The sequence below is a fragment of the Haliotis cracherodii genome, unplaced genomic scaffold (genome assembly GCF_022045235.1).
Source record: "Haliotis cracherodii isolate W230 unplaced genomic scaffold, xgHalCrac1.p SCAF_12, whole genome shotgun sequence".
NCBI lineage: Eukaryota > Metazoa > Mollusca > Gastropoda > Lepetellida > Haliotidae > Haliotis > Haliotis cracherodii.
The window spans coordinates 27,362,276-27,390,271 of NW_027266267.1; the positions used below are offsets into that span (position 1 = coordinate 27,362,276).

At 37.7% G+C, this 27,996-nt stretch overlaps 2 protein-coding genes and 1 long non-coding RNA gene across 4 annotated transcripts; 2 read left to right on the plus strand and 1 right to left on the minus strand.

Moving 5' to 3' along the window:
• On the plus strand, positions 1-27,996 carry LOC139457251 (uncharacterized). The gene is made up of 10 exons (XM_071238662.1): positions 1-64; positions 21,279-21,602; positions 22,371-22,469; positions 23,929-24,027; positions 24,684-24,797; positions 24,979-25,024; positions 25,612-25,658; positions 25,900-25,986; positions 26,654-26,758; positions 27,860-27,996. The coding sequence occupies exons 1-10, from the start codon at positions 1-3 to the stop codon at positions 27,994-27,996; spliced, it is 1,122 nt and encodes a 373-aa protein (XP_071094763.1).
• LOC139457745 (uncharacterized) lies at positions 5,885-13,539 on the minus strand. 2 transcript variants are annotated; one of them, XM_071239096.1, is made up of 5 exons: positions 13,382-13,539; positions 13,178-13,255; positions 6,764-6,820; positions 6,112-6,369; positions 5,885-5,906 (listed from the first exon to the last, which is right to left on the minus strand). In XM_071239096.1, the coding sequence occupies exons 1-4, from the start codon at positions 13,383-13,385 to the stop codon at positions 6,164-6,166; spliced, it is 345 nt and encodes a 114-aa protein (XP_071095197.1). In that variant the 5' UTR covers positions 13,386-13,539; the 3' UTR covers positions 5,885-5,906; positions 6,112-6,163. The 2 variants fall into 2 exon arrangements, 1 of the variants encoding a protein (XP_071095197.1); XR_011652627.1 differs by lacking the exons at positions 5,885-5,906; positions 13,178-13,255; positions 13,382-13,539 and adding an exon at positions 12,831-13,059 and having other exon boundaries at positions 6,340-6,369.
• Positions 16,360-20,662, plus strand: LOC139457746 (uncharacterized). The gene is made up of 10 exons (XR_011652628.1): positions 16,360-16,415; positions 16,741-16,779; positions 17,325-17,357; positions 17,602-17,643; positions 18,065-18,094; positions 18,206-18,244; positions 18,782-18,842; positions 19,738-19,840; positions 20,349-20,418; positions 20,569-20,662. It is a non-coding gene; the product is annotated as an uncharacterized lncRNA (long non-coding RNA).

The following is a 27,996-nucleotide window of genomic DNA, read 5'->3' on the forward strand; positions in this document are numbered from 1 at the left end:
ATGATCATGAAACGGATTTCCCGATTCCTGCTTCTGTTCTTCATTGGCTGCACAGGACAAGTAGGTGGGTATAAGTTGGAATTACAGGTTTTTAAAATCTACTTTGAGCTATCTAAACTTATCACTACAGTCCAGAGTATACCTTGTCGTGGGAAGAAAACACAAACTAATGTCGATATGTCCGCTTGGAAAGGTACAAAACTGTCTTTAGATAACAGTTTCTGTACGCGATTATGTCACATTGAAAATTTAAGAGAATGTGTTTCTTTGAAACTGAATACACGATCCGATTTGGCTTTTTAATATGGAAATATATAATAAGAGGAGCTGAATTGTTTTCCGTGTGTATGTTGTGAGTGAGTATAGTTTTACGCCAATTGAATATTCCAGCAATACCACGGTGGGGGACACCAGAAATGGGATTCACACTGTATATTGTCAACGTTTATTGTTATGTGTACGGTTTCAAGTAAGTGGGTCTTGTTTTGGAGTTTGGTTATACGCCGTTGTTAACATTATTCCAGTTATATTACGGCGTCTCAGACGTTTACCATTTTGGTGAAACCCCTTAAAACGTGTACATATGGTGCTGACAAACCTAGAAACATAATTGGGGCGATACGGTATCCGAACCCACAATCACGGGTTTTCTAGATGACGTGTCAGCTTAGTATGGGAGGAAAGCCCCAGGTGATGCAGGTCTCAGACGTTTACCACTTCGGTGAAACCCACGATCACAGGTTTGGTGCTGACAAACCTAGAAACATAATCGGAGCTAACCTGGATTCGAACCTACAATCAAAGGTTTCTGGCGTGCCAAGGGACGCAACTCCCCATATCGAATTGTGGCGCCATAGACGACTGGGCCACCCGTGCCCCCCATGTGGAGGTATGTGTGAGAGACTTACACGTATTCCGCACGGGTCCAATCTCAAGATCTGTTACTCAAACTTATCAAGTATTGGAGTCAGATACTCTCATTCAATTTGTGTTTGTCATTTGAGTCACGGGTAGGACAAGTATCATACTCGGATCCAGAGGTTGGAAGGCTTCGTGCAGACGTGTGTAGCCACTTTTTAAACATTGCTATCATGTTGATGCATTAATAATAAATAACGAAATCATCTGTTGACATGTTTTTAACACGAATACCTCTACTGAACAACAAAAGTTCCTGTGACATTGAATAAGATTTAATGCAAAGTTATGTGTTTTTACCAAATCTGAAACAATTTCGTTTTGCAACAGATAAAAGACTGATGTAAGTGTTCAAATGGCTTCATTTGACATACTGGCTTAAGAAAATGCGTGATTTCATAAAAAAAACATGAACATGCCAAAATGTCAATAGCGTGTGTGTCCACCTCTGGTTGCGACGCAAGCAACACATCTTCGCCTCATGGAATGGGCCAGGCGTCGCACACAGTCCTGTGGGATATCTGTCCATATCTACCGGAGGATGTTTCGAAGTTCCTGGAGTGTCTGTGGAACACGTGGTTTACGTCGAAGGCGCCGATCCATCTCATCCCACACGTGCTCGATTGGTGAGAGATCAGGTTGTTTTGTTGAAGGCAATCCTGAACAAGTCGAGCAATATGAGGCCGGGCGTTGTCATGTTGAAAGGTAATGCCTGGGCCATGACGACGCAAAAACGGGACAACAGGGCTGATGATCTCGTCGCGGTAGCGCTGACATTGAGATTTCCCTCTATCACTATCAAACGGGTCCCCTGTTTCGCTTTAATCCCACCCCATACCATAACGCTGCCGCCCCCGAACCGATCTTCCTCCATGACACAATGATTGACGTAACGTTCACCTCGACGTCGGTACACTCGAATCCGTCCATCGCTGTGGCTGGGGTGAAAACGAGACTCGTCAGGATGGCCGTCCAGACTTGACGGTGGTTTCCTGTCAAAATGGGACGTCTGGCGGGTCTTCTGGCGACAATCCCTGCACATCTGAGGCGACGACGTACTGTTTGTGAAGGTATTCTTTGAAGGCCAAGGATGCTTCTTGCAGTCACCGTTGAATCGATTTCCTAAGGTGTGTTGTTCGAATCCAGTTGTCTTGTTACGCGTGGCCTGTCACTCCGAGGATGGTCTCTGACTGCATTCGTCTATTGCCAACGTTGCCATCAACACCAAATGGTGTTTCTATGGACGTTAAATTGTCTTGCAACATCACGTTCACTCAATCCTTCTTCAAGCATACCAATGGCTCGCAGACGCTCATTTTCGGATAGGCGTGGCATTTCGTAATGTTGAATAATTGCGTAATTTTGTTGTTTTTCTGAGTGGTTGTTGTCAGCACGATGCTAAACAATGCATATGGAATCCCGTTAACGCACATGTTGTTATACCCATTCTTGGGTAGTGAAATGCATGGGGCTTGCATAAAAGTCAATATTTGCATAGAATGCATGCTTTTCCGTAGCAGTTGCGTTTTTGTGACTTGATTCCATACGTGCACTACAATATTGAAAACCAAACTTTACTTGTTTAAAAAATACACTAAAATATTAGTGTCACGGGAACTTTTGTTGTTGAGTATATTAATTGACATTTGTGGGTAAACATCGCAAATTGTTTACGAATTATATTCATATTTTATAAAAGAAATAGGTGCACCGTTGTCCAAGAATCGTCGTATTCGTGCTTGGTTATGTGACTGTAAAGCAGTCCAACCAATGCACCTTTTCATTCCGCTCGAGATGCTTGTTCTTCGAGATTAACATAGACACGTAGACACATCAGAGAACACGTCACAACGTCACGATGCATATGTTTTTGGTGTCAGCCAAAGTGTGATCAGAAGGGCACAGAATCGATACCAGACGTTTGAATCAGCTCCCAGTGACATGCAGGTGGTCGACAGCGTACCTCCACACAGCGGGACGAATGGCTTCTCCTGATTGCAGCAAGATGTCATCACTTCGTGATTGCCACCACACTCGGAAATAGCGTGGGGAACATCAGTGGCGACAGCGTTTCAACTCAATGCGTAATTGTGTCCGTGCGACTGGTCTCCGGTCACGGAGGGCATGCACTCGCATCTCACTGACCCGACATTACAGGCAGGCCTGAAGATCACGTAAATTGGACAGACGAGGTCTGGGCTCAAGTAATTTTCATTCATGAATCGAGATACTGTCTAAACTTCACAGGTCGTCGTGCCCGAGTGTGGCGTATACAATTTCAGGATTCCAACGTAGCCGAACATGGCGGATATGGAGGGGGCTTCACACAATCACGATTTGGGGCGGGATCAGTAGAGCTGGGACACGATGACAGATGTGTGCAACAGGGATGACATCCTGAGATGCATACGTAGACCGTATGCTTGTACAATCGGACCGAGTTGCATCCCCAAGGACGATAACGCACGACCACATCGTGCCAGGGGCGTTGATCCCAAATTAGAGCAAGCGATAGTTGTCACGATACTTTAACCCAATGGAAATCATGTGGAACGAGCTGCAGATCGCCTCTCACGACGTCCTGTCCATCCGGCAATTGTACAGGAACACGGCAATGCTTTTACATGAAGGATGAAACAATCTGGCAACCCTCCAGACACTTATTGGGATCATGAGACGACGGTGCTAGGCTGGATGACATACACGCTTCTGAGAGGTTTTTGTTTGGACAGGGAATATGTTTTCTTGATTTTTTGACAACGGACTTCGTTCATAAAGCATATCTTCCCACAACATTGTCCACAGATGTACACAACCTTGACGTATTACCTTTTAAAGCGTGATCCTTAGCAAACTTTGTGTAGTATATTATTATGTTATATTTAAGTATTGGAGTCAGATACTCTCGTTTAAAGGTGAAGCAGGTTCTTGCACTGAACTAACGACAGTTGGAGGTTCTAAGTCAAATACTGTTGAAGAACTCTTTTTCGCAATACCGAATTTTGAATAATTGGCGAAGGTCGTAAAGTAAAAACTCTAGTATTAATATGTTTAGTATGCTGTGTAATACAAAACATATTATTGTAATTGAACTTATCACAGTGTCAATTTTTCTATTTGATATTGAAATGAACGTTTCAAACCCCCAAATGCAAGGTCTCTAACAAGTTGATAAGAACGTATGTAGTTATATATTCAAAGTCACAGGCTACTTCTTTCTGAGTGAGACCTCCTCCGTAGTCTATTGGTAGAGCTTCCACCGGAGAGCGGAATGTCCGGGGCTCGATCCCGGGCCGCGTCATACCAAAAGACGTTAAAAGAGTGTACTTGTTGTCTGGCGCTCAGCAGTAAGGGGCTAAAGCATGGACTGGTCGGCTCGGAGTCACTACACTGTGTCTGAGTGGGGTATTCATGTTAAACTGCGGCATGGTATCTCAGTGGCCTATCACTATAAATCGACATCAGTCCGGACTAGTACAAGCAGCCACAAACACACACGTGCACGCACGTCGCTATATAAGTGCAATAATCTTGGACGCGACGTTAAACACAATTTCACCTCACCTCACCTTTCTGAGTGAAGAAGAGACTACAGTGCGTCCTCATTCACTTGGTTCTCCATAAAGTAGCACAGCGCCCGTCTTAAACCTGACGAAGTGTTTCGGTAGTTACCGAAAATATATAGCGTCTGGTACCTACAGATAGAATCCAGCTCAATTTGCCTTTATTTATAAGGGTACCAATATGCCGAGAGTATTTCAGGGTTAATACGGTCAATAAAATGAATAAGCGACTTTCTTTCACCGTATGAATTAGCTCTTGGAAATGTTAGAGGCAGTAAAAACAACAAAACGATAAGCTTGAATTTGTAAAAGCCTAAAAGGAGACAGAATATAAGGCAGGGCGGGACAACTTAGGAATGGCCAGGAGTCCGAACTTGACCACACAGAAGGAAGCGAGCTACAAAAACATGTTTTATATCATTGGAAAGATCTCGAGGAGACGAATCCAAATAATGTGTGTCCCAGTGTGTACACATGTTTACAAGCTCAAAAATTGGCTCAGAAAATGCATTACTGCAGAAATTTCTGGCAGAATTTTTTTTTTCTGCAGAAATTTCTGGCAGTATTTTTTTTTTCTACAGAAATTTCTGGCAGAATTTTTTTTTTTCTACAGAAATTTCTGGCAGAATTTTTTTCTGCAGTAATATTTAGCAGGATTGTTTAAATTCAGGAGAAATAAGGTTCTATCATTGGATAGTTTAATCTGGAGATGCTTTAAATGACCTTTTTCTACAGAAATTTCCGGCAGAATTTGTTTTTCTTAGGGAAATATCTGGCAGAATTTTTTTCTGCAGTAATATCAAGCATCAATCTTTGGAGAGTTTAAATTGAATTCAGCAATTGAATATATTTATCTTGGTATTATATTTACCAAATTTATCAGGAAAAGTTGACGTCACTCGAATTAAACAATGGAACAATAATATTATGTTGGCCTCATACCTTTGTATACTAGACAGATGCAAATCCTTGAACCTTGAGCTTACCGTATAATTATCTAAATTATTATGAGAATTTCAGTGACCATCTTCAATGGCCTTTTTACGACTTTGAAGTGTACAACATTAAAGGTGAATGTGATTCTCAAAAAATAAATTTCATAATTATTCCATGGGGCCAACCAAATATATAATCCCCTGTTGAAATTCAAAGAAACAACCTACATGTGATATACTGTACTTTGAAAGTAGGGTTAACTTCAGACATGGAAAAAAAAAGAACACAACCAAGATTTTACGATATAACTGCATATATTGTTTCATAAATTTCATTGTGCACATCTCATCTAATATATATATATGCAATCCTCGGCAATATCTTAGCCACATAGCTTAGACAAAAAATATGTACATTTCAGCAATACTTGCTGCTCCTTCATTATTGTTCTGATACTGACGCTCGTTTTCGGTGCTTTGTCAGAGTGATCTGAAAGTAATAAAATAAATGTAAAGAATATGAGAACATAATTAAAATCACAGTGCATCTATACAATAAAAGCAAAAATAGTAACCTCATGAAGTTGGGTTGTTTCTTTGCCCACATTACACATATTCTAAGTAACGCTGACTAACCCTAATATTACACATCACAATACATATTTCAAAAGAAATGCAATATTTATTGAAATTACCTTTGATTGTTTTTGCAGTTTTTCATTGTTCTTCTCTATTGCCTCTTGAACTTTAGTTGGGAGGGTTGTCGCTTCCTTTGGGGCAGGCATGAAGGGCTTGAAGTCTGATAGCTTGGTGGTGGGTGTCCGGATGTCCCCAATCTTGAAGGAGGGCATCGTGGGTTGTTGCAGGCTTCTGTCTAAGTTCCCTTGCAAATACACTAAACAGTTGATCCAAATCTTCATGCATGTGCCCCACCATGAGAAAGAAAGTTTCACCTGAAAATGGTATTTACATCAGTATTAGCACTATGAAAACAAATCAAATTGTACAAAACTTGTTTATTTACAGAATACTGATTTGAGTATTGAGAATATTGAGAGAAAAATCAATCTTATGCATTTTTCAAGTTTCAACATAGTGTGCAGATTCTTTTATACTGGGGATGAGCAATTGGACATGAAATGCTTTTGTTTCAAAACAATTCTAATGTGGTTTAAAATAATTTACATAAATTATAAAAATATTAACCACTGCTGTGATTTCAGCATTTACTTTGAATTGTATAGTATAGCCTCAAGGAATAAATACACAATACATGATATTGTATGTGGAATCATATACCAATAATTTCATTGATAACTATCTTCATGATAGCACTAAAAGTGATACCTTGGATTGCAGCGTCCACTTTTGACTGGCCGACAAAATCTTGCAGCTTTACTGGTCCTGGAAATGTCAAATAAATATTTGAACAATACATAAATTGCAACTTTAATGTAATTGGATAGTCATACAAATATAACAATTGCCAATTTCCATTCTCAGAAATCCACAATGCCTCCAAAATTAGACAAGCCTACCAGACAAACATCGAATTTATTCAACAGGCCCGTACCAAGCATTTAGCTAAGACAAAGATAAATTTCTATCCTTCTAAACGTGTGTTACAAATATAATGTACAAACAAATGTCTTGACATACATGGCACGATCCCATTACAAAACAAATCCCATTACATCCTTTCCTAATAATACTGGACAAACTACAATAACATAACCCATATATGTGCACTGTGGATACTAAGCTCCATTGGTTTCTAAATAAGAATCTACATAACTCCCTACCAATAGGATATGTAGACAGTAATATATGTTTTGGTTTAGTTTTTTGTTTACAAAAATACTGTTGCTAGGATGCAGCAGTGAACTTATTGTTGTGTTTGTTTGCTTGTTTCTATAACAATATTCCAGCTATATGACAGCAGTCTGTAAATATTTGAGTTTTGACCAGTCCATCCAGGGACTGATATCTTGAGCATCAGGTTACGCAATTGGGATACGATGACACGCATCAACCTAGTCAGGGAGCCTGACCACCCGATCCCGTTAGTCGCCTCTTACAACAAGCATAGTTGCCTCTTATGGCAAGCATGGGTTGCTGAAGACCTTTTGTGATGCATGCCATATATATAGCTAATATTAGCAAATTCCATTCAGGAGTATACAATGAGCCACAGCGGGCAGCTAATTTTGGCTTATGACACATGTAACTAGTACTTTGGGGGAACTTTTGTACTGAAAGTGTTGTTTCATTGGTTGCCATCAGTTACAGAGACACATGGACAAATTGACTTACTATGAAACTGGATGTAACATTTAATTAAATAACTTTGTGCAACATACTTCCTTATAATAATTATGGTTTCTTTTATTCACTGTGGCACATGAACACTCGCTCACCTGGAATGAGTGAGTGAGTTAGGTTAGATGCCGCTTTGAACAGTATTTCAGGTATATCACGGCGTGTCAACTTGATGTGGGAGGAAAGCCCAGTGTGATGTAGGTCTAAGACATTTACCACTGGTCAAACCCATGAGCATGTGTATGATGCTGAACCATGAACCGAACACCGAGGAGTAAGAAGTGAAAAACACCCTTAATATTGGAAGAATTATTATGTCATTATAATGTGAAAAGGAACAAGTCATTATTTTGAGCAATAACAGAGTTATGGGTGAATTTCCAATTCAAGAAATTGGGGTTGTCAATCAGGTAAAGTTTCATTGTCCAGTGGTCTCTGAGAAGATTACTTGTATTGTGCAAAGAATTGCATTTTGAGAGAGTGCAAATTAAGGGCATGTAATGGTCAAAATATAAAACATTACGAAAACAGAATCTGTGATGATCCCCATTACAATCTCTACATACTGGATTTCATTAGAGCACTAAAATTACAGCACATGTATCACCTTTCAAATAAAAATGACTTTAGAAGTAATGGCCGTAAATAGCTTTATCAATATTGTTGTTATGGCATCAACACACTTGAAGTTTTGGAGAATATTTGTTCTAAATCTAAGACGGCTAAGTGGCAGTCAATTCCAATTCCATTTTTGATGAGTTGATTTCCCACAAATACTTGATGGAAATAACTTGATTCTGATTGGACAATCAGGTTATGAAATCACAATAATCCCCCTCTTATTAAAAAGGCTGTTTTGAAACGGAAACTAATATTTTATAAAGTAGTACTTTTTTACAGTCATTGTCTATAAGCATTTTAAAATATTTATATTTATAGGATACAACATGCAAAGTTTCACTGCAATATTGAAAGGATGTGTGGCAATACATTTTGTGCAGAAAACCATAAAAATCTACAGAGAGAATGAATTTCAAGTTTTGAGGACAACAGAGGGCTTGACATTGGCACTTTTCATTTTCGAAATGTTACGTCATATCTTTTGTGTCACAGTGAGTGATATGTCATCCTAGTGGCTAGCTTAATTTTCTTTTGGGGTGCCTACTTCATGGTAGTTTTTGTGCTACATGCTTTCAATGCCTGACCTATGTGTAAACAAACTGTTTAAGCATATACAGCACCACTGTCGGTGATTTTGTTTGTTTGTTCACTTTCTTGTTTAACACTGCACTCCAACAATATTTCAGCTATATGACGGTGGTCTGTACAGAAGTCTGGACCAGACAATAAAGTGATTGACATCATGAACATCAATCTATGAATTGGGATATGTTGACAAGCATCAACCATGTCAATTAGCCTTACCACCCAATCCCGTTAGTCGCCTCTTACGACAAGCATAAACACAACATGTTTTTAATGTGGAGCACGGTTACCTGTAGATTTATCCATGCTTAATTTAAGATTTGAAACCTCATTCTCTGTTTTCGTTTCCAAGTTCAATTTAGTGCAGTTTACAGGTTACAAGAGAAACATTGAAAACACAGTATTTTTATCTCCTGATATACTGAATAAAATTGGTAGCATATATATAGGTATTAATAGAGTTAGATAAAGTGACAGTAACATGGGAATGATATTAATTTCAAGTCTAAAGACACTAGTTAGTCTGAAAATGTCATGTAATACTGAAAATGTCATGTTTTAATGAAAACTTGATTTTTAAACATTTTGATGATGCCATACAAAAAACATTCATAAACAAACATCTCACAAAACTGTGATGCAATAAGATCAGTGTCATGTATTTTCAAAATGGTATTCTATCATTAAGTATTGTGACAATGTCGTGCGCACTTAACATAAACTGTATGTTTTGGGCCATATTGTCAGTGCCCCAGCTGTAGTGTTCGGAACTGGTTGAAATTCACAACAAGAATGATGAATAAATCATACAACATTTGTCAAGATTAATCACATTCTCTCAGATACATGTAGCCTATAGATCCTATAATTGCATCAGTGTTACAGTCGCGCTCGCATGTTGCTGTATATAAAAAAATTAAACCTTTGAGATATTAAAACAGTATTATCTCACGTAATTATTCCAAGCTGATGTAATTATTCCAACTTTTTTATTTCCAAGTGTATATTTTTAAATGATATTGAAGTTTAAACAATTGACATAAGAATCGCAAGTGTGTGGTTTTTTGTTGTTGCTTGAATGGGCAGTTAAAATAATAATGTGTGTGTGTGAGTGAGTATGGTTTAACGCCGCTTTTAGCAATATTCCAGCAATATCACGGCGGGGGACACCAGAAATGGGCTTCACACATTGTACCCATGTCGGGAATCGAACCCGGGTCTTCAGCGTGACGAGTGAACGCTTTAACCACTAGGCTACCCGAGCGCCCCTAAAATAATAATGTAAAAAGTATCCAGTTGGTTATTAAATTACATTCATTTTCCCTAAACCTATATCAGCAGTTATTGCTTTTGTATGACATAAGTAGAAATAAGTTATAATGTGTATTTTTATATAAAACATGAATTACCAATAAAAACATCATATTTGGAAGGCAATCTGCCATTAATATAATGTAAGTATCTTTTAGGGATCAGCAAACAGGGCAGACAAACATTAAGGATGTGCAGGGGCAACTTAAGATTAAAGATTTCTTGAAATGTTAATGGTTATCCAAAAATTTAATAAAGCATCAATTAAACATCTCTTTTATAGCACTGCTTGTGAAAAAGAATTATTGTTGATTTGTCTCACGATTTCACTACTGAAAATTTTTTTCGTGAATATCAACTTTGTCTTTCATGCATTGTACACATGCTTCCATAAAAAAACATTTTGTATAATAGAATGTTATGTTAATCATTATCAGATTTAACTCAAGAGTTACAAATATCTATTTAGATATTTATCTAGTTTACATAACCCTAACAATGACTACTGAATTTCTTCCATTTAAAATTCTTGTTATCATAAAACTTTAAAATAGGCACGTCAAGATAAGTCGTATTCTACATCTGAAATCAATGTTAGTGACGACACTTTAATAGACTTTTTAATGCATTTTACACTGATGGACAGTCATGAACATGATTTTTTGTCCGCTTACCTAAACTCACATTTAACCTAGCTGACAAACCCCTTGTGAAATAATAATATGAATACACTGAATGGTATGAATGACCTGACAAACATCAGACTATGTCTATTCATTGTCTTTTTCTTATGCATACTACTTTAGTATGCCAAACTTAAAACATGTAAACACAATATATCATATTAAAGTTAACAAGTAATGTAAAGTATGTTTTGAACTTGTGGCTAGTTCACTTACTTAATAATATTTGTATCAAAATGGATATTAAATTGAACTAAAACAGTAAAGACAAATAAACAGGCAGAGATAAAACACAACAGCAAAACGTGAGCCTTCATAAAAACAAACAGATGTGTGGATTTGAATCTCTCATAGTGCATGATCCCATCTGTATTACAACCACAATTTATGCCACGCAATTCTGTTATCGATGTGCTTTGTAATGACGATTTCGCGATTTTAAGAACGAATGATTCTGTCAAAGTACCTTAATCCTTATCCACATTCTGACTGGTGATCAATGATTCTTGTCAATGTTTTTGATAACCTTGTTACCTCAGGGAGCAAAAACATGTTATTATTTTCACAAGATTATTCCTGTTTCACAAAATTTTGGTTGAAAAACTATGTACCAAGGATGATGATTTGTGAGATTTGAGAATAGATGCCTTGAACATGAATAAATCCTAAGTTATGTTTTAAGACACTTTGTCCCCAAAAGAGTTACCAGGTACATATGATCTGACACTCCCAACCTTTCGTAAGCACAACATTCAACTTTTGGCTTTTGCATAGAGAATGGAGTCTATTCATATACGTATGTGAAGGTTTTGCCTTATTGTATCAACAAGTTATTTCAATGAAAATTAATAATGTTTAACTTGTTTGTAAATTACTGAGAAATAAGTTAGGTTTATTATGCAGATAGCAAATGTGTGCTTGGTAGTAATAATGAAACAATAGTTAAAAAAAATACATTCATTGATACTGTGTATGTGCAATAGCACTAATTACTTTCAGCATGTGATACTGTGTTATCATACACGACCATATCAGACAACCCATTCACCTGTAATCAGACAACCCATTCACCTGTAATCAGACGTGACACACCTGCTTGTGAGGGCCCCTTCACGTTCTTATTACATAGGAATTAGCAATCAATGCTGTCAACCTATTTGTATGTTATGATTACTGCTCCTGTGATAATATGACATATCGTTTTATAATAAAAATGTATGATGCATGTTTGGGTAACCTAAAATATACAGTTGTGACTCATCACTAACATAGCCCCACACGCACCAGAAAACATTGGATCAACGATAAAGTTGTGAGTCTTGAATGAGTGAGTTTGGTTTAACACCGGTTTTAACAGTATTCCAGTTATGTCGTGTCGTGTCAGCTTAATGTGGGAGGAAAGCCACGAGCACAGATATGGTGCTGACAACCTAGAAACATTGGACGAACCGGGATTCCAACCATAGGTTTCTGGCGTGCCCAAGGGACACAACTTTGCAGGGTGAATTGCAATGCCTTAGACTACTGGTAGTGTCTGTATATAATTAGTATCAGGTCTTATCCATAATACTCCTTGTCAAACCCTTACGTTTATTGAATTTTGTTTTCATGCTAAATTCGGTTCCATTTTGAAGGTCACTTTTACATGTATCCAGTTGGAAACAGCAATTATTAATATAGATCTTGCATTATTCCAGGGCTTTTAGGAATTCGATATCGACATGTCCTATAAAAAACAAAGAAAGGATTCTATCACTAGGATCACTCGACAGTGTGTCTCGTAAACTTGCCTAGCCCCACGCCTACTGTGTAAGCACCACAGAGTAGCCCGAGCGACCCACCAACTCACACCCTAATTAAGTCATGGCCTTGCCGGCAACGAGGGCAACACTTACCTGGTATACTACGTACGTAACACCAATATAATGTCACGTGAAGCCATATATAGGCTACACAATCCGCGTACTTTCACAGAGCCCTGGCTCTTCGGCTCTTCCTTTCCTAGCTCATGTTGAAATTTTGATAAAAATCATGCATCGTGCTTAGATTCCGAAACGAAATTTAAATTGGCAACACCACCGGTGATGGTAAAAACACCCAGCGAAACGCAAGACCGATGGAGTACCTCACCCCTACATTCGCCTGACATGTTTATTTTCGCGTTCGTAGCTCAACTCTATCTGATATTGCTGATGCAATAAATGAACTATATTTAACCATATTGCACATAAACATTACTTACCAATTTCAGTGCTTTTCTTTTTGGGCAGATTTCTTGAAGAAAGGTGTCTGTCTTGACTGTTGATGAGGTTTGTAATATCTGTAATGGGTAGCAACATGTTCGATGAATATGTTCATAAAGAAACCATGATACAAACAGAAGGCCAACGTTATTCAAGATATATACAGTGTTTGGTGTACAAAAATAGAATAAAATGCTCCTTACCCATGATAACGTTGTTGAAGCAGAGCTGGTGAACCCTGCTTAGGCATCCAGAGCTTCTCACTGCGACCAGAACTTGGGTTTTCGATGTGATTTACCTACTTGTTGAATAGTTATCGTTTGACCGCCTGACTGAACGTTCTCGAAGATTTAACGATACGTAATTAGGGTTAAACTTACTTACTTTGGAGATTTAACGTGCGCTTTTCGACTGATGCGTATTTCGCACACGGTAGGGTTAAATCTTTATACACCATTTTTATGGTCGGGCGTCCACGGCTGATTGGTTTTGCAAATCAAACACAAGGGTGTATATCACGCCCCCTTGAGTGTTCACTGGGTGGTCACGTAGTCTGTTGTAAGGTTTGGCACCAGCATCTCAGGTTACAATTTGATATTAATTCAAGTAATCCACTGATAATGTACATAGGTAGTTATCCTAATTACATTTAGTTTTGTCCGACAAGGAGCGAGTTTACTCTTTTTTTAGACATAGACTTTGTAACAGGCTCTTCCCCTGGAAAAACATATATTGTAAATAAATATTTTGCCGTTTCCATCAACCTTAACACGTGATGTTCTATAACTGTTGTCTTGTACACTATCCATAGTGTAAGTCAGCTCGAGGAATTTTCATATAGTATTATCATTAATCAACATATCCTATGCAACAGTTATGTTGCTATCCGGACAAAACTATTTCAACATTCTATATTGTATCGCAAATGTAAACGAATAGTTTTTATTATAAATACAAACCTACATGTTAAGCGGTAATACCAATCACGCATTAAATAACATGTATGAACAACTGTCGGATTATAAAGTCTCAAGTCGGTTCCTCCGTGCAACTTCATGCCTGACTTACATTCATATTGTTCTTTCAACACACTTACGCTTCTCCAAATTTAGAAAGAAGCTGTGTACACAGTGTTCTTGCGAGTTACATTTACGCGTCCGGTTTGGCGGCAACTTCAAAGAGTGGACAAATGGTTGCTCCTTCAGGTAGCTATAATTACCCTCTCTATAATGCAATATCGTATTATCCATTTGTAATGAATGGTAGTAACACTTGATTGGATTGGATTCAGTTAAATCTACATTTCTCAGGGTCTCTAACATCGAGATTTGAAATATCTTTCATGTAAATACCTTCTTTGTCTTGTGACTTGTATATATTCGTGTATATTCAGAATAGTACCTTCGCATTCCTGAAAAGTCTTTGCACAATGGCACAAGCAACGTGGTCTCTTTCTGTGAAAAATAGCACTCTTTATTTCAGCCACAGCAAAGATCCCGAACCACGCGCAGTCAGCAATGTTACGTCTGGTTACCGTCTTGCAGTTACGATACAGGTAAGTCGTCAAAATATTTATTGTTTTATTTCTGGATACGCCGACCCTAGAACGTGGAAATATACAATTTAAATGTGTGGCTTTGCTGACATGCGAAACGCGTTTTGTAAGAGTCTAAGTGTAGCGTATTTATTTCTACCAATTTTGATAAAAGATACGCAAACAAACTAATCTGAAAAGGAGATAGATCCATCTCCTGTGGTTTTATTATGTCTTGTATACTGTCTACGTGTTGTTGCTGTATGGCGACACTTGTTGTGTTTGTGTAGCTGTATGAATTTGCCTGTGGTGATCGGTGAAAGTGAAAACACGGTTACCAATCCATGCAGTATTTAGATAATTTACATGCGAGCTACTCTGTTATTTATAACGTTCGAATTATTTCGATAAAAATAACTATTAAGGCCTGATGTTTATGAATATAACAAATTTGTATTAATGTTTTCCTAAAATCAACACATTTCCATCAAAGCTGGCGCTGGGGGAGGGGGGGGGGGGGGACGATTTGGAATACCCACGCGATGCATATTGTACGTACTGTGCCGCCAGACTTCCTGCCAACAAGGTAATTAAATTTTCTCGGGTATTGTCACTTCATACGGTGATACATTGTCTCGCGCGCGTGGTCGAAGGGTATTGTTTATCAGCGCCACCTTTATCATGCTTCGCCGATCCTCAACTTTCAAAGCCTCCAATAAAATTTATGTGATCATTATCTTATCCTTATTTCGACTTGTCCCCGCCCCCCCCCCCCCTTCTCCCCCCATGCACACACACACACACACACTCCAAAAGCAAATTCACCGAGGCTTGACCAATACCAATTAACAGTTGTCAGTTAAACAGTTCGCATCTAGTATGTTATTGTATATATTGCAAACCGTGAGCGTGCTACTATGGGGAGGGGGGAGGGTTTAGCGAGGGTGTTGGTTCTTCACCTGGTCACTCATCAATCAGACTGTATACGGTATACTTCAATAATGATAAAATATCATTAGTCCCTGGGGTGGCCGAGTTACTTTTCTTTTCGTTTGTCGATTCATATTTTGGAAAATCAAAGGGGAACCACTCCAGCTTATGCAGCACACACATTTGGGAAGGTGGCTTCAATCATTAATAATAATATTTCTTATCATGGCTTCACACTCGTTCCGAACTTTTTTAAGATCGGACACCAGGTTATGCTGTCGGAAATTCAAGACATTTCTTTATTTTCTTGAGTAGAGACAGGCCTATCGGAAATTCGAAATTGAACAGCAACGCCAAATATATATTCCGGCGCAGTGATCAGCTGGTGTCAGTGGTGAGGAGCAGCCTAGTCCTGTACCAGGCTGGCCGCATGGCGCTCTGGGTGGTTTGTGCATTATGTATATCATGACAAGTTCAGTCCCTCGTGTTATTTAATGCCACACTTGGCAATATTCAAGCCATTTGAAGACAGCCTGGTCCGGTGATTGTTGTTATGAGCAACAATCCATGCCACCATGCCATGACACTGTCAACATAGGTTGCTGTGGACCAATTCTAACCTGCAATTCCCCAGTTCAGTAGCATAAGAGCCCTATCTTCTCCTACAAAATAAGAGATATATGATAAGGACCTCTGTATTTGTTGCATTGTCTTGATTACAGGTTTATGCATTCAATGATGATGACCAGGACCTACAAGTGACCCTAGTTCAGGTGAGTTACAACAATTCATACTCAATGAAAATGAACCATGTCACCTCATATGAGCTAATACTTTTACTTTATGTTTGGGGCTTATCAGGGACAATTACTTAATTATTTCATCTTGGTCATGAGGCCATTAGCGGTGACATGATGACAACAGCAACCTACATGACATGTACAGGCTCCTAATATTGGATGAGCAATGAAGCCCAGTTGCTGATTCTTTGAGTGGATAGTCTGAACTAGGCATTTTATTTATCCTCAGAAAAAATGTCATTTATATAAAATGTACATTTTTCAACCGAATTAGTTTGACGTTGACATTATGTTGCAGGGGTTACTCCATGAGGAATCAGCACAGGAACGTCATGAGGTTAGTAAAGCAGAAACAGAAACCCAGATAGCCCACCTGTACCTGTAAAGTTTGCATACTATTGTAACCGAGGTGGCCTATTCATCTATGGCGCCGCAATTCGCTGTACAGAGTTGCATCCCCTGGGAACACCAGAAACCTATGATAGTGGGTTCGACTCCAGGTTTGCCCCGGTTCTAGGTTTGTCAGCACCATACCAGTGCTCGTGGGTTTCACCGAAGTGGTAAACGTCTGAGACCTGCATCACTTCGGTGTTTCCTCCCACATTAAGCTGACACGCTGCAATATACATGTAACTGTAATACTGTTAAAAGCGGTGTTAAACTCACTAACTTCTTTATGACCGTATACTTAATCTTGCCATAGACTTAAAATGCCAGAAGTTTATAAAGCTATTTTGACCCAATATTCAGCAGTTTTCTTTTTGCATGTATCTGCATATACTTAATGTGAAGTGAAGTGTGTTAATTGTTTGAGAAGTTCAACTGACTAGTGAGTAACATATTATGGAACCATACACCCATATGATATGTTTCTTTTATTAGAATCTACCCATCATGGAATGCCAGGATCTTCCAGTAAGTACTTTGTCAGATTTGATACTACTTTGACCTCATTTTACAGTGCATATTAAACATTGTGTGTACACATGGTTTGTTATTCTTAATTATACTAAAATATTACTACATGTATGTAACTGAAAGTTATTATGATCCACATGATCAAATAAGCTATTTTGAATACCTATGATAAGAGAAGTATGCAATTTATGTAACTTTATGTACCTACTAGGGTATCTTTTCGAAAAACTACTATTTTCAGGTGATACATTACAAAGGAAGAGCACCACAAAAGAGTTGAAAGGTAATTAAACTTTAATCATTTCATGAACAACATACCGGTATATTAAATAAATTACTATATTAGCTTGAAAAGTAATGTTATTGCTGTGATGGTAAGGCTCAGTGACTGCATGTCTTGAATATGAATACAATGTTGTTTTTGGTAATAGTTAATTTTTTAACACAAATAAATGCTCTCACTGCAATGTTCCTCAATCTATCTGTCAGTTATAAAACTTCCGTTTGTCATCTTCTCTGAACTAAGTGCCAGGTCATAGAAAAGGAATATCAATGTCAAATACATGTCAGGCAGACTGATCAAGCACCTGATTGTTTGTTTTGGTGTAGACTACATTTTAAGTACCAATTCTATAAAAAGGACCCATTTTAGGATCTTTTTATGACCTTTTATGCTTCTAATTAATCTGACCTATTATTTTCAGGCATCTAAGATTGTGCAAACTGAGAAAATGGTAAGTTAATATATATGTAACTGATTTATAGTTAATTGACTAAACCCTAATATGTTAAAAATGGTAGATAGTTCCTGATATATGTAAACCAACTGTTTGATTCTCTTTCAGGTTGAGACATACTTGCAAAGAAGGCGGCACAATAAAAAGGTGAGCAGATTGTAGAAATAATGGGCAGTAACTGACACGTTCATATGCTAGTGTATATATGTATGTGGATTTTCATGGGCCATGGACACTGTTGCTGTGCATGCCTATAACTGAAATTGATGACTCACCCTGATTATGATCCTTGGCAACATTACTATCCACATGGGTTTCATTCAGATTAGAGCTAATGATTCACTGTCTTATCCAAATGATAATCACCACATTTCCTATAGCAAGATCAGTATTGTGAAAAACTGGAAATTAACACAGGCAATGGTACAGGCACTGTGTTAATACAATGTGGATTGTATTTGTGTATCTTTCTTCCCTTATATTTGGCTTATTTGTCATACAGCATCTGGTATAAGATATGAATTATCAGTATCCAGTTCAAACAATCTGATATGCCTTTGCTTTAAATTGTTAAAATATAAATTGAAAAATTCAAAATAGAATATACAGAAATGACTGAATCCTCTTTGTCCACTTAGTACCATGCTTTAATATAAACACATATAACACTGATTTTGTCCATAGATGTCCCCCTGCAAATTCAATGTTGGCATGATTGTGGAGGCATTGAGGAGGATGGCTTTTGGTATGTAATTACTGTTTGCATTGTTGAAGGAAATTTCATATATTGAATTGTTTTCATCACGTTTCACACAAGTATTTTTTTATGATTATGTTCAGATTGCAACGATTTGCTAAGATACTGATGGATCATGATCTTCCTTATGTATCAATATTTATTATTTCATATCAATTAATTGCTTTAACTCTCCTGACTGAAAATCAATTGTCCGTCCCCCTTTTTCATACTAGGCATTTCATCTGAACTTTTTAGCTCTTTGAAACAGAAACTTTGCTTGAAGGATCACACTTTTTGTGACTCTTGAAATTGCTCACATAAATGCATTGCGGCAGTAGTGAAAATGACATTTGTGTTCATTACGGAACCATTTCTGGAGTTTATGCTGAATAACATATGTCCTTTCTGTCTGATGATTCCCATCTGTTACCCAGCTACAACCTATGCCAAGTAACTCCAGTTTTCATCTCTTTCGAAACCTCTGGGTTTTAAGCTGACATTTTATGTGATGACATGCAGATTAACACATGTTAGTAGCATCTGAGTAGTATGATTCTTATAATTTGATGTTCTTTTTGAAGTCCAGTTCATGCTTATAGTTACTGAAAAGAACTTGTTATTGTATTATCGAAATTAGGGAGACATGTGATAGCAGTTAAATGTTTTCTGACAGGAAGTGCATAGTGGTTTGAGTTGGTTGGTTTGACTTATTGTTTTTAAAAGAACTTCTATACACTTTGTATTCCAGTAGTGTTGTGTTTTCCATCTGCTAATAATAGATTCTGGGAAAATGTCAGTGGGGCAAAAGCTATTTACAGAACAGTGAAAATGGAAATTCATGTTATCCTTCATTTTCTGCCTCAATCATGATTTATTTTTTATCTTTATAAAACAAATACAGGTATAAAGCCAAAATATTATCGGTCCAAAAGGAGAAAGTGAACCTACATTGGACTGGCTACAACTTAGACGAGTGGCTATCAACAAACAAGATTAGGTTAGAGGTAAGCAGAATACAAAGATAGAGCATAAACATAATCAGTTATAAAAGTTTTCACACAGATTACAACATGATTAATGATTTTCATACCATCAATAATTTCTTACATTGTCAATCCCTGGCCTCGTCATACCAAAAGACGTTAAAAGATGGTACTTGTTGTTACCCTGTCTCGCGCTCTGCATTAGGGAGCTAAAACAGGGACTGGTCAGCTTGGAGTCATGTACTGTGTACTGAGTAGGGTATTCATGTTAAACTGCGGAATGGTATTTTAGTGGGCTAGAATCAGTCCGGACTAGTACAAGCAGCCACACACACACACACACACACACACACACACACACGTGTGCATGCACGCCGCCATATATGTGCACTAATCTTGGACACGACGTTAAACCCAATTTCAACTCACCTCACCTCACCTCTCTTACATTGTTCATGTGGCTAAGGCATGTGGAATGTGTTTATTACTGAAATGAAAAGCATTTTAATGTTTTTTCATATCTTTTCAGAATATGTGCACATAGGTTTCAATGACCAGACGAAAAAAAGAATTCATTTCAAGTATGTTGAGAAGAAAACGTAAGTAAAGTAGACTATTTACATTCATTATACGTCTTATGCCGTAGGCTCTATTGTAAACTCTAAGCTGCATATAGGCTGCAATTTATCTGATGCTATATTAGACAATATGGATCCACTCATCTATACAGCTATTTTCTTCTGTGATAGGACCCATCGCTGGAAACATCGCCTCACCCATGAGACATAGTGCAAAGTCGCCCAAGGACATGTCTTGTAATATAGCATGTGAATAAATATGTTTTTGAAAGATCTCACGAAATTAGTTTTATTTTTTGTGCTTGTAATCATGTGAACTAAAACTTTTTTTTGGGGAAAAAGGTTATTTAAAGCAACTCCAGATTAAACTATCCAATGATTGAACCTTATTTCTCCTGAATTTAAACAATCCTGCTAAATATTACTGCAGAAAAAAATTCTGCCAGAAATTTCTGTAGAAAAAAAAAAATTCTGCCAGAAATTTCTGTAGAAAAAAAAAATACTGCCAGAAATTTCTGCAGAAAAAAAAAATTCTGCCAGAAATTTCTGCAGTAATGCATTTTCTGAGCCAATTTTTGAGCTTGTAAACATGTGTACACACTGGGACACACATTATTTGGATTCGTCTCCTCGAGATCTTTCCAATGATATAAAACATGTTTTTGTAGCTCGCTTCCTTCTGTGTGGTCAAGTTCGGACTCCTGGCCATTCCTAAGTTGTCCCGCCCTGCCTTATATCAATAGTGAAAATAACATAATATTTATTGCTTACAAATAAGAAAAGCACTTTTATCCCTCTACATCATTTTGGAATTCATGTACAAACTTGAGTGAATTGTGCTTCCTACGATTGTGAATATCTTGTATGTGTAATTTTATCAGGTTCTGTAGTCCTGGCAAGTTTCCCTTTGACAGCAACAGACGGGGAACTCTTCACGCTGATCTGCAGGAATATCACCACGGGGAAACAAGATATTGAGTGGGAAAGAGATGGTGAGATCGTCTTCACCACTACACCGCCTTACGCCAGGCCCAGCGTTTTCAACCATAACCTCTTCTGCAGGTACCTGTCAAAACGAGTCAATGCAAGCTGTGATAGCACACACCACAATGTGACTCTCAGGATAAACTCTACCGTAGACAATGGATCTATGTGGCAGTGTGTGGATAAAGTTCACAGCCACAAGAGTAATAATATGAAGATAAGTGAGTCATTAAACATGTCTTCCCTTTTAATTGATTTTCAGTCAGATTTCTCAATACAATTTTCCAGTATTTGCTTAACTTGTGTCACGTACATATACCAAGAGGTTTCTGCCAGGCGTTTGGGGGATAGTTGTTTTTCTTAAAATACATATTTACGACTGGGACACAATGAAGGAGCGAGGTCAGGTGTGGCGAAAAGTCAAATGTCACGTTCAAGATAATTGTACTTCCATACCGAGGTGCAACATTACACCACACAGTATGTAGTCCTTCAGTTGTCCGCATAATGCCTAGCGCTAGGCAGGGTAATAACAAGTACCAAACACCCATGGATCCGTCAGATTTAACATGTTATTTTTCATTATTTGATTCGCGTATTGTGTGTGTGTGTGTGTGTTTGTGTGTTTGTGTGTTTGTGTGTTTGTGTGTTTGTGTGTGTGTGTTTGTTTGTGTGTGTAGGGTCGTCCGATACAACAATACCGCATCAATACCATCACCCATCATTGGATTTATATAATGTTTCCAAGCGTGAAGTCGTATTTTCAAATGGTGTGATGGGATGTGGATAGGATAATATGTTATGGGGCATAATTTTCTTATTGCTTTTCTGCATTGGGAATATGAAAATATTTAAATACTAAGAACATTTAGAAAAAGGCAACATTGACAGTGTATCAGAATGTAAAGTTTATATAGAATTATACACCGTGTCTTATAAATGGAAAGGGTGATGCAATAAGACTGACAGGTGAAAACACGTCATTGCAGATGTAACGCAACTTCAAACAACATTTGCTGCAACATCAACACGTTCGACTTCATTCCCAACCACGAGAACCATAGAAATATCATCGTCCGGGACAACAGGTACATATACTGTATATTCAGTTCAGTGTGTATGCGAACACACCATGATTGTTTTTGAAACACAGAATAGACATGAATTGCTCTCGTTTCAATTGGATTGTTAGGTCATCATGTTTCAATACTTAGAAATAGATCGTCACAGAAGTATCCTAATGTATCGCTGATATTTTCATTATATATATATAAAGAAAAAGATACTGCGCTTTCATATATAGATCTTTGTATAGCATTTGACGGAGTTTGGAGGGCCAGTCTTTAGTTTAAAATGGCGGATCTAGATCTCGATACAGAGGGAAGATGTCTCACACTTCGTAAGAAATATGCACAATAATATAATATTAAGTCATTTGTAAAGTATAACAATGAAATTTCAGACTTCTCTCTTAGTCACTCTTTGTCCGTCAGAGTGAAAATTCATCACCCCTGCTCTTTTCAATCTTTCTGAATGATTTTGAATTTTCTCCGGTATCAACTGAATGCATTTGTGTTACAGTAGAAACTGCTGACTAATTCACTGCAACGTTTTGCCTTCAATTTCTGTTACTTTTATATGCAGATGACAGTATTATTTGGGAACGATCCATTATCTTAGCAAAACGCATTAAATGCATTCTACTGTTAATGTGGTAAATTGAAATTGGATGTCAAAATAGCAAAACCAAATGTTATTATATTTGGCGGGGTACAGTTAAATCAAAATTATCCTTATACGTTGGAGAAAAATTAAAAAGTTGGAAATGTATGGCGAATTTGCAATTGGTAGGATCCCACTCAATATGCAAATTTATGAAAGACTTATCAGCTTTTGGCATAAATTACATAACCCATGTAAGCCCCTAAGTAATCACAAGTTACATTTGATTTCGGAGAAGCTGATAGCTATATAAAATCCACAAAAAATCCAATGAATCAGCTTCGTTTGAAATATACAGAACTCTTACCCTCGTATTTCACTATGATCAATATGATGATGATAAGTGAATCATTAAACATGTCTTACTTTTTTCAATTGCTTTTCCTTTGGATTTCACATATTATTTTTCAGCATTTGAGTCGCGTATTATATATATATATATATATATATATATATATGCGTGCGTGCGTGCGTGCGTGCGTGCGTGCGTGCGTGCGTGAGAGATCATCCGATATACATTTACAGTATATAATCAAAATCAGGGCAAGGGTCCCCCATCATTGGATTTATATCATGTTTCCAAGCGTGAAGTCGTATTTTCATATTGAGTGATGGGATGTGGATAAGATAATATGTTATGCGACTCAACTTTCTAATTGCTTTACTGCATTTGGAATGTGAAAATATTTAAATATTAACACCATCCAGAAAAAGGCAACATTGACAGTGTATCAGAATGTATAGTTTTTATAGAATTATACACCGTGTCTTATAAATGGAAAGGGTGATGCAATAAGACTGACAGGTGAAAACACGTCATTGCAGATGTAACGCAACTTCAAACAACATTTGCTGCAACATCAACACGTTCGACTTCATTCCCAACCACGAGAACCATAGAAATATCATCGTCCGGGACAACAGGTACATATACTGTATATTCAGTTCAGTGTGTATGCGAACACACCATGATTGTTTTTGAAACACAGAATAGACATGAATTGCTCTCGTTTCAATTGGATTGTTAGGTCATCATGTTTCAATACTTAGAAATAGATCGTCACAGAAGTATCCTAATGTATCGCTGATATTTTCATGACTGGGCTGATTAAAATGAGTCCATGCTGCATTGATAGACGCGAACGAGTGAAATGTCGACATGCTAGAAAACAATACACGAAAAGCTAGAAAACGTATTAAAAACATCCAGGTTTCGTTTTATCATCTTCAAGCTTAAATCATATAAGCAATGTCTTAACAAATTTATTAACAAACACATTTTAAAAAAATAAATGACGTAAGCAAGTTACTAAGAAGTAAAGGTAAGCATAATTAATCAGCAGGTAAAGATCTTAGAAAACGATCATCTTATAGGTTCCTTTGATTCTTTAGAACAACTGTGTGCTGACTTGTTTAATCTTGTCTTTTCTACTAGCAACGTACCAGGATTAACCCGTCAACAGCTTTGATCTTTTTGTGTACTGGTTGCTGTGAAGGCTACTCTGACATACATGTACATGTATCTATACATAAATGACACTATGACATTTTATAACCTAGTCATTATTTGATACGTTCAGGCCAGGACAACACTATTGGCATCGCAGCTGGAGCAGTTGGTGGAGGTGTTGCTGTTATCGCCGTTGTCATTACCGTCGCTGTTTGTATCAGAAAACGACGTCGCTGTGTCGAAGGTAATGCTTGTAATATAGAGTCATAATCACTCAAAATGATGTGAGGTATATTTCAATTATTAAAATTGTATATGAGGAAGAAGAATAAGCAGTGCTATGCTCCCACATCTGTTACAATTGACATATTCCTCAAAGCGGTATCAACTCACATACTAACATTTAATATTTTCTTCTTTTCCAGACGATGTGAGGGATGAAACACGGCGTGATATTGTTCCTTCAGGAAGGTATGTTTTTGCATGCATTTTGGAAATGCGCAGCGTAATTCCCATTGAATATAATAATAACGCTCTCTAGCAGTCGTGCTTACGGGCGGGTAATTAGTCTCGGGTTTAGAGTTAAAGCAAAGCTTGTGTCTGGGTCGGCTGGGCGTGGGATCAAAAGCTAGATATAGCCTGTACATGTTCGTCATCCCTGGTCTGTCAGGACCATACCTATGCTTGTTTGTGTGTCAACAGTCGGAAAAACATTAAAAAAACACGCTCAACCTGAGTTGCAGTGATATGATTGCATCACTGTTAGAAACCACAGTTGTTTCCATTCCAACAGCTAATATGCCATCCGCATCACCTACTAGTAAGCTATGTTTATTAAGAAAATACTTCTCAGTCATTGTCTTTCATATAAAATATTTACAACTGATTGTGTATATATCATGGTGATTTGCGGTCCCTTTGATGATAAAGTCTGTTCCAAATTCTATTTAATGCGACAGTAGCAACGAACCTAGCTCTACGTTGAAAACGCAGCGTTGTGTATCTCCTAAAACATTTGTTTTAAACCTTTATTTATATATTGCCAATATCACATTTAGGGCTGCGGTGCTGTCTGAAGGTGGAGATTCCGAAGTGGAAGAAATAGGTAAGTCACTGGTATGGTTCTAAGCGATTGTCATTGACACTTGTGTACCAATGACATATTTTGAACAGGATATGTATTGATCAATTTCATAATGACATAAACAGGAGGATAAACATTAGCATGACATTTAGAAACCATCAATATCCTTAAGGCTTAATCCATGGTTGTTTTTGCAATCGTTATTTAAACGTGGGTATATCTGGATGCTTATACATAATTATCCATTTCATGCATATTTCAGTCATGCAGGACAACCTATTGTACACAAGTTCGTTAGATGTAGCGCCGGTTGATTACAAGATACAAGATCACAACCCCGTCGTTAAAGGTGACAATGCATTCAATGCCCTACTTGTAAATACTTGTCTTATGCAAATTGTTATTGGAATAACATTAAGTGTTACTTCAAAATAAATAGCATACCTAATTGAAGGACTATAAGATTACTTATCTATCTGTCAAAACTTTGAGTCCTCAAGTAGTCTTCCTTTTTACTTCTGTCTTAAAAGTTATTATCAAAGGCATCACCTCCTCTACAAAATGCAAACACATAAGAAATGTTTCAATTCCTACATGTATGTTCTACCAATATGAACTTACATGTACTTCACAAAAACAGACAAGTAACATTGCCTTGCTCAGAAATAACTGATTAATATACACTTAGCTCTTAGGGGTGAGGTGAAATGAGGATTAAGGATCAAGATTATTAGACCTATATATATAGCGACGTGCATGTTGTGCGTGTGTATGCCTGTTTGTACTCGTCTGGACTGAAGCCGATTTATAGTGGTAGCTCACTTCCATACCATGCGGCAGTTTAACATGAGTACCCTACTCAGACACTGTATACTGACTCCGAGACGACCAATCCCTGTTTTAGCTCCTTAATACCGAGCGCCAGACAGGGTAACAACAAGTACCATCTTTTGACGTCTTTTATTCTTAGCTCTTTGAATAATATTAAATTATATTGAAATAACTGCTGTTGACAGATGTTTACGCCCAGGTGAAGAAGGAGAAGAAGCCTGCAGGCCAACATACTGTCACTGATGTGTACGCCACACCAAACAAAAAAAGAAAGGAAACATTTAATACAGGTGTGTATGTCAGAGGCCATTAGTTACACTGAATCCGAATAAGGTCTAAAACAAGTGTAGGCAAGTCGCATTGAACAACTTTGAACACAATTATCAAATGGCTGAACATAAAGACAATACAGTTTCTCAGGCGTTTCGCAATTTCCAAACACCAGGTTGCCGTTCCTTTATCGTCTAGAAAGCAATGTCATATTTTTCAATCAGCGTGTAGTCAGATAATTGCGGAAGCGTAGTGGGGCCACGTTTTTTTTGTCTAAGTATCTCCAACGTAGGACTTATTATCTCCTACGTAGGACTTAGTATCTCCTACGTAGGACTTAGTATCTGTTACATAGGATTTAGTATTTCCTACGTAGGACTTACTATCTCCTACGTAGGACTTAGTATGGCCTAGAATCACTATCTCCTACGTACGGCGTAGTATCTCCTAGGTAGTACTTAATATCTCCTACGTAGGACTTATTATCTCCTACAAAGGACTTCCTATGTCCTACGTAGGAGATACTAAGTCCTACGTAGGAGATAGTTATTCTAGTCCATACTAAGTCCTACGTAGGAGATAGTTATTCTAGTCCATACTAAGTCCTACGTAGGAGTTATACATAGCCAAAAAAATTCACCGTGGCCCTACTACGCTTCCGTAGATAATGACGTATTGTCGATGTTCAGTTTTATGGTCCTCGAGCCTTAAATAATAGATTGTTGCAAACTTGACGAGGACAATTCTTGGAACTACTGTTGCCTACGAACTTCCTACCCATCTAACGATCACTGTTTCTGTATTGTGTCAACACAACTGTAACAACAAGAACATTTGGCAGTTGTGTAAATAGAACATGTAGGGTGACTCACACACATTATATACGGACTCCGAACCGACAAGTACTTGATTTAGCCGCTTAATCCCGAGCGCCAGGCAAAGTACAATCTTTTAACGTCGTTTGGTATGTCAAGGCGAGGGATCAAACCCCGGACCTTCCGCTCTCCTGGCGGACGCTCTACCACTAGACCAAGGAATCGGTCTGTAAAGAGAACGAATATATTCATGTCTGTATGGAAAGTATAGCATTGGTATTTACACACTTCTTACTTTTCTCATAGATGGGTATACCAAGGTGAACAAAGTGAAGAAAACCGCATCAGATAACCCTCAGGACACAAGTGAGAATATTGAGGACATGTACTCCAAACCCCAGAAGAGCAAACAGAATCAACAGTATGCTTGTTTAGCTATTTGA